This window comes from Chamaea fasciata, unplaced genomic scaffold (assembly GCF_029207755.1).
Source record: "Chamaea fasciata isolate MVZ Bird 193981 ecotype frontalis unplaced genomic scaffold, bChaFas1.0.hap1 SCAF_27, whole genome shotgun sequence".
In the NCBI taxonomy this organism is placed as follows: domain Eukaryota; kingdom Metazoa; phylum Chordata; class Aves; order Passeriformes; family Sylviidae; genus Chamaea; species Chamaea fasciata.
Window position 1 is genome coordinate 2,943,590 of NW_027094112.1, and position 7,797 is coordinate 2,951,386.

Sequence of the window (7,797 nt, forward strand, 5' to 3'; positions counted from 1 at the left end):
ATGGATCCCAGCAGCAGCAGCAGCTGCATGCGCAGCCCACAGCCTCCCACCCTGCTCTGGGGGTGTGTGAGGAGCTCCCACACCGACCTGACCACAGCTCCAGGGCTCAGCCACTATCCAGCAGCACCATTCTCCTTCCAGCAAAAGCCAGATTTTGCGGCTTACTCCGATTTCTCAGCCTCCTGCCTGGTGACAGCTCCCCACAGCTTCCCGCAGCAGGAGCGGGCTCTTGTGGAGCAGCACCCCTCATTCCAGCGCTCTGACTGGCACCTGGCAGCAACTGAGGCCAGAAGAGGAATAAATCCAGGGCTGGCCTTGGCTTCTGGAGAGTCAGAGGGCAGCAGCCCCAGCCTAGTGAGTGTGGCTGTGGCTGCGGATGAAGACGATGAGGCACCAGCAAATCCTACAAGTGACTCTGAGAAAAAGCCATCCAAAAGGAAAAAGGAAAGCTCAGGTAGGTGATACGAAATCAGGGTTGTGGTGGAGTGCAGGAGACGGAATGAGAACACCTGGTGAGCCTGGGTGTTAAGAAAGAAACTTGATGAGCAAAACATTTCACAATACTTGACTGGGGAAACTTTAGACAGTAACAGCACTCTAACTATCTTATTCTGATTCTGGTCTTTGTATTTCACTCCTGAAGATCTTGGGTACTGAGCTAGGTATTTTACTCACCAGCACAATGCACATTTGCTGTAACTGAACAGGAATCACATGGCGTGTACACACACAATTGAAAGTCCTAGGATGTGGATTTGTACATTCACACCTGCCGTTTGTCTGAGCCAAAGAGAATGGCAGAGAGCAAAGATCCCTCATCTTGAGCTGCCTGTGGTAGTTGGAAATATCATACAAGAAATTTGACATCTCAGTTTATGGTGAGAAGTAGAAGAGGCAAAGTCTTCCCTTAAATGTAAATTCTGTTCCATCTCACTAAATGTTAAATATTTTAACCTTATAACAGGAGGTACTAAAAGTTTGCCCATCAGTACAATGTCCAACAATGCAGAAAATGTACATGGTTTTCATGGTGTCATCCTAGCTGGCAAAACACATTGTTTCTACAGTGTAAAAATCAATAATTTCATAGTTGTGCAAACTCTAACTTGCTGATATCTCAGATCCAAATCTGTGAAATATGCATAAAATTGTTTTTTCTTAAGGAAGATGTTAAAATTTAAGATGCTTATATGCATTCAGGTGCCATAGCACTCATTTACAAGCTGCAGTGTGCTTTTTCCCACAGCCCTGCTACCAAGTGGAGAATATCTTCCAGTCGCCCCATTTCACAGGCAGAGAATGCAGGGACAAAAATATTAATTGATTGATTTCTAGGTTTTGCAATTTAAGTTCATTTATACTACAAAGGCATGTTTAGGCAAAATTTTCCCAAATGCAAAGAAGTTTAAATAAAATAATAATTTAAAAAGTGAACAACACTTTCATTAGCACATCAGCTAGTCATTGGAAAACAGCAGATTTCAGCTTACTCACATTAGAGGGATATCTTTATCCTTAAAGAGACTGATTACAAAGCACATCTCCCTGTTTTAAGTAGAAGAAAAAAGTTCCTTTATTCTCTCTTTATTAGCACTCTTCACAGTTTCTTTTCATACTTGCTGCTGTCCCCTACACTCTTCTTTTCAGGGAGCCTTAAGCAATGACACCCCTGAGAGGTCTGGGGTTCCACCTTCGGGTGATCACTGCAACCCTGGGGAGAGGCTGAAGCCGGTTGGGATCCTGGAAGGAGACACACTCCTTGGGAGACACACAGCTGCCTCTGGTTCCTAAGCAGCATCTTCTTTCCCTTTCCCTTCCCCTTCCCCTTCACTTCCCTTCCCTGAACTTTCCTTGCTCTCCTTTCTTCTTTTTAAACTGGCAGTACAGTAGGAAAAACCTGCCCAAGATGATTTGTCCTTTCACACGTTTGTCATTTCTCACATCCTGTTGTCAAAACTGAAGCAGCTGGGCCACATTTCCACTTCTGGAATCTCACAGAACCTCAAGCCGTGGATAAGCCTTATGTTTCCTGACAATACCCTGTGGAACACAGTGTGAATGAGAGATTCCAAGTTACACATCCTACTCTGCTCCCAGAAATATCCAAATATCCCTCCTTAATTATTCCCCTTGTCTTTTGGAGATGCAAGCTGGTGAAACTGCCCCTTGGAAAGGGAGTCCTTCCCACAGGGCCGTGATGAACTCACATGTACTTTACATTATCCTCTTGTTTATAGTTTCTGCCATGTGCTGAGGGCATTGGAGAGTTGCTGCCCCCTCCGTGTGTCTGTGAGGGCAGCACAGACCCCAGGGGAAGCCCTTGAGTTCAAGGCTCCCAGGAGCTGTTGGCAAAGTCCCCAGCAGGAGATCCACACTTCTAATCCTGCTTCCCCCCTGCTCCCTCACAGTCACACTTGTGAGCCCCTGGGAAACGTGATGGTGTGTGCAGTAAGGGGTGAGAACAAAGGGGATTGTTAAGCTGTGGGCAAAAACATGGGGAGAAGCTTCTGGAGCTTTGTTCTTGCACATTACCCATCTTTATTTGTGGATTTCTGAAGCAGCAAAACCAGTATGGAACAAACCAGACTAATTCCCTTGGAATGGAAAGCAGCGTGTGACACACTGGTCCCTGTGTGCATTACCAATAACAAGAGCTGTCTTTGATTTCTCCATTCTGATGGGCAGAGATCAAATCAGTCACAAAACCCACAGTCACACCTCACAGATTTCTCCAGTTTTACTATTTTGGCCACTAAAATGACACCCAGAAGATGAAGCTGTACACCATGCTCATATTGTTACCATTTTGCTTTATCATTTCTGTGTAAAAATATTATGCTAGGACACACAGAGCTCCACTGGGTACTGGTTACACACAAAAATGAAGTAACTGATTCTCAGCATAACAAAAGCACTGCTAGCATGTTTAGTTCAGGGAATCTAGCAAGAGGAGCAAGAGGGGAGAAAGAGTCAAGGAACTCACAAAACTGACTCCCCGAAACACTGGCAGTTTGGACTTTGCTCATTAAAAGAAATGCATTTTTCCATGCATTGCTTGGAGATTCTTTGGGCACCGACTTTAAAAACACAGGAGGAAAAAAAAAAACCAAAATATAAAGAAAGGAAAAGAAAAAAGAAATAAGAGAAAGGATTAAAAAAAATGAAAAAGGGTTGCCACAGTCTAAGGTAAAGTCACTTTGTGTTTGCTTATTGTCATAATTGATAAAGCATCGCTTTGGCTATGGCTTGAAATTTGGCTTTGAAATCCAAATCTTGACTGCATTGCAGAAATGTACACAAATAGCAAACAGGCTTTTCAAGCCAGCACGATGACAAGGATGATACTGAAGCCAGTCATGTACACAGACACCAGATCTGCTGGTAGTTTTCATTTAGCAAGGATTAGAAAAAGTTTAAAAACAGGAGTGTTCAAGGTGGGTCTGGGCAAAAAATACTGTTTCTGTGCTTTTGCTTGTTTTACTGCCCCACATCCCCAGTATGTCCAGGCCAAGCACCACAGCTGAGGTGATCACTGAGTGATTTGTTCTTATCTCCTGCACCAAAGCTGGGCACCATACACTCCTGACATCCTGCATGCTGCATGTACTTGGCTGCCTGCTGCCTGGTAGGTCAGGGGAGGGTAAAAATATGTATATAAGAAATAAAAATAAAAATGTGGGGGAGGAAACTCTTTCGATGCGATTGCAACAAGGAATGAGAGCTTCTTTCCCACAGCTCCTGTTCTGTGACTGTGCAGACCCAGGCAATTCTGACAACACTGCCCATCCTGACTGAGCTGTCCCACCTCTGTCCTTTCAAAACCAAGGCTGGCAACACCTTGTCAGTCTTCCACTCAGTCATGCTGAGCTCAAGGGGGCATAAAACAAACATCTTAAAGCTTCCACTGAGCACTTCAAGGAGTCCTTTAAATCTCTGCAACTGGACATGTTCACCCACATCAGCATAACCCCAAATCACACAAGTGTGCTTGCCTCTTAGAGAACCAGAATTCAAGCAGTAAGGCAGAAACCAGCAGCAAATCACGGAAGGAAAGGACAGCTTTCACTAAGGAGCAGCTGCGGGAGCTGGAAGCTGAATTTGCCCACCATAACTACTTGACAAGGCTCAGGAGATACGAGATAGCTGTGAACCTGGATCTCACCGAAAGACAAGTACTTCCAAACCCTGTCTCCCCATCTCCTTCCTCCTCCTCCTCCACAACCTCTCCCTAATGCTAAAAACTAGATATGTTACTCTGCTTTTGCAATGGTACAGAGGTATTTTAAAACAAAGCCTTCACATGCTTTCAAAAACCTTTGTTACACATTTCTGTAAGTAGTTAATAAATTTAATTATGTTTCTCTAAATTGAAGATAGACTTAGTAATAACAGGCCTCTACTGAGTTCTTGTTTACCACCATTCATTGGTGCATATTGATATATCAAGGTTTACATATGGAATATGGATACACCATAGACTTTGACTAAGAGGAAATCATTCAAATGTATGTTTGATACATGCATTCTTCCTGGGTCAGGTGGTATTTTGAGGTGATAAGGAAAGACAATTATACAGAGTTTTGTGGAGAGAGGTATTTCTGTTCTCTCATTGTCATCTTAGCCCAGGTTTCCTTATCAAGGCTAAGTGGACAGCAGAAGAATTGCATAATTATGTGAGGCAAATTAAAATTCCTGAAGCATTCAATTGGATGGCCTGGATGTTAAAAATACATGAGAGGCACTGTGCCTTATTTGACATGAAGACAGATTCTAAGCAATACACTTGTACTGCCTTTGAGGGTTTCAGAGGAACATCTGTATGGAGCATTTTAGAAAGAATTGTCCCAGTCTGTGTTAGAGAGGTGGATTAATCAAACTTGTGAGGCTTTTCTAGAATTCCACAAATCATCTGTCTATACACATATGCATAGCTCTGCTTATACTGCTCAGGTTGAGGCAACAAGTAATTATTTTCTTTTTATCATCCAGGTCAAAGTATGGTTTCAGAACAGAAGAATGAAGTGGAAACGTGTTAAAGGTGGGCAAGCAGTGCCCCCACACGAACATGACACAGAGGATGTGGACTCTGCCGCCTCCCCCAGCTCTGAGTAGTCCCTGCAGCAATGGGAGAGGAGTTTGGAGAAAGTCATTGATTGGAATGTGGGTGCAACTGCTCAGAATCAGCTACACAATGAGATCACCCTGCCTGCCAATCCTGTAGCCTGTAGTCTTTAAAAGATGCATGATGCTTGAGGTTACAGAGGCAATTAAAGAGCACAGGAGGGAAAAAAAGCCAGAGAACATGGTTTTGATTTTTGTCTCTCAAACTGTCTTACTACCACAGATGTATCTACAGAAAAAAACAACAAACACTGAATATAAAACAGGAATAACATTCTTGAGACTCTCAAATATCCAGAAAATCCAGATTATTAGTCAGCATCTGCAGTTGTATTCCTGTCCAGGCTTTCTTTCCCTGGTCACACCTATTCAGTCTGCATTTGGACTTGACAATGCACGTTTTCCTTGTGCCCTCCTTGGAGAGAAATAAATACTTTTGATAGCCACTGATTTTTCTTGCAAAATGAGTTGAACACCTGTATGACTAGGCAATAAGATTACAAAATAAAATGTGAGACTAAAAATACATATGCACAGAAGTCTGCTCACCAGTTTCACAAGAGATGGCTTTCACAATGACAGTCCAAGAAGGTAGGTGCCTTGTTGATGGCAGCAATTTGCAGAGGGAGATCTCTTCCAAGCTTACTGCAAATCCTGAAATTAAATTGCTAGATCTCAGTTTCAAATATTTTTTCAAAGCAGTCATTACCAAATGTCCCAGCAGGCACAGCAGAGATTGAGCTCTCAACACAACAGCTAAAATATCACTATTTTGGTTTCAAGTTTTCCAATAAACTGCCACAGCACCACCAGAAGTCTTTAGGACACTTAAGAACATTCCCACTTTAAATTATCCCCACTTTCAACTGAAGCTTGTAGTGTATCAAATTCTGATGATTTAGAAAGGTGTAATGCCTGCTACCATTTCTTATATCTTTTTGTTTCATGTACTAATGCCATATTTTAAGCAGATTTTTACTCTAGTGTACCACATTATGACTATTGAGAATGCTGAAATTTTGGTTTAATTATTTCAAAGGTAACCATTATTTGCAGCTACAGCCTTTCACCTTGCTCTGATGCACTGCTGTTGTGGTTGCGTGTGAACTGTAGATATGCAGGGTACAAATTTGTATATCTGGATTGTATATTTATAAAGCTGCTAGTGGTAATTCCACTTGTAAAAGACCTCAAAACTGATAAATATCAACTTTTTTAAAAACAGGGATACTGTATTCTTTTCAAAGAGCTGCATACAATATCCACTAAGAAAAAAACATACATTGCATTCCTTCTCAACATTTCTAAACTCTGATTGACAGATGAGAAAAATCAACAGTTTAGAGTATATATTTGTGCAAAACCAATTTAAAAGAATAATTATTTTTAAAAAAGAAATTATTTAAAACTAAAGAAACTTGAGCAGTTTGAGCAGCACAGGGCAAGTGGATTAGGTTGTTGTCTGGTTTCCCATACCACACTGCTTGCTCTTAACCACTTTATCCAAAAACAACAGTTTTGTTACACAAAACAAAATGCCAACACTCCTGTGAGAACCTAAGAAAACAGCACCAGGAATGTCTCACACAGGGCCTCTCCACAAACTTGCAGTCACAGCATGGATGTAAACCCATGTAAATTCAGGGAATATAATAACTACTATTTAATCAGTTATAATATTTAGGGGTATGCATGTTCTCTCTCTGAGCTAGACCTACCCTTGTCTCTTCAGATCTTTCTGATAAGGAAAAAATACTCTCAGCTTCCTCCTGGGACACTTGTGGTAGATATTTAAATGCTACACACAGGGAGTTATGGTTGGATCCCAGTTACTGCAGCAGTGACAAAGGTGGACAATGACAGAACACCATTCTTTTGGTTAGCAAACCTAATGTTAGAAACAGGTTCATAATCTCACTACTCAGGTGACATAAAACTAGTTGGCTAAAAAAATTGCCTATGCACAGATGAGAAGAAGCTACAGTTTACTGTATCTTTAGGAACAGAAAATGTCTCTGGCTTTACTTCTTGAACCCTCATGCCTTCTAAATAGACTTCTGACTAAACTCAGTCGTTTGGCTCTTGGCAAAGACTAAAAAAATCTGTGTTTTGTGAAGAACTCTGGTGCTCAGATATCCTACCCTCTTCTCCAGGGACACAAATCACAGTGGAGCAGTTCTTTTTTACTTCTATCCTTGTAACCTCTCGAGCCATTTAACACCATACATCACCTCCTCCCCACTGTGGTTAGAAAGTTTGCAACCTGCAGGAGCAGCTTATTTTGAGATGAAAACTTCTGGGCTCTTGGCTACTAACAAAAACCAAAACCAGCTCCTCACCCAGATGAGAGGCTAATAAATCTTCCCCTTCAAGGAAGCTGTCAATGTAGCATAGTGAATCCTAATTTACTTAAAAACTAATCAATGAGATCTCAGTCTGTACCCATAATCACAGCTCCTAAACAGTTCTTGCTCTGAATTTTGAGAAATAAGCTATGAGTCACCTGTGAGATCTTCCTGTGCTTAGGCAGTTTCTTCATTAAACCATCTGCTCACTCTAAGATTTTAGTGTTTTGAGAAGGAACATTTCACTCCTGACATCAAAGCATTTGACCTCTGAACCTCTGGTGCCAAGAATCTTCCAGGGAAGGCCTGTCGTCTGGGAGCAAAGTCTTTG

General features: G+C 41.8%; 1 protein-coding gene across 1 annotated transcript; it reads left to right on the forward strand.

The window, feature by feature from the left end:
* On the forward strand, positions 1-5,346 carry MEOX1 (mesenchyme homeobox 1). The gene is made up of 3 exons (XM_066205239.1): positions 1-454; positions 4,000-4,172; positions 4,990-5,346. The coding sequence occupies exons 1-3, from the start codon at positions 1-3 to the stop codon at positions 5,110-5,112; spliced, it is 750 nt and encodes a 249-aa protein (XP_066061336.1). The 3' UTR covers positions 5,113-5,346.
* Positions 5,347-7,797: the final 2,451 nt, after the last annotated feature.

What these genes read in the sequence shown, in the direction of transcription:
- MEOX1 (XM_066205239.1), top strand. Translation starts at nt 1, where the DNA reads ATGGATCCCAGCAGCAGCAGCAGCTGCATGCGCAGCCCACAGCCTCCC. An exon ending in AAGGAAAAAGGAAAGCTCAG is followed by an intron (nt 455 to 3,999) that starts GTAGGTGATACG and finishes CTTGCCTCTTAG; the next exon opens with AGAACCAGAATTCAAGCAGT. An exon ending in TGGATCTCACCGAAAGACAA is followed by an intron (nt 4,173 to 4,989) that starts GTACTTCCAAAC and finishes TTTATCATCCAG; the next exon opens with GTCAAAGTATGGTTTCAGAA.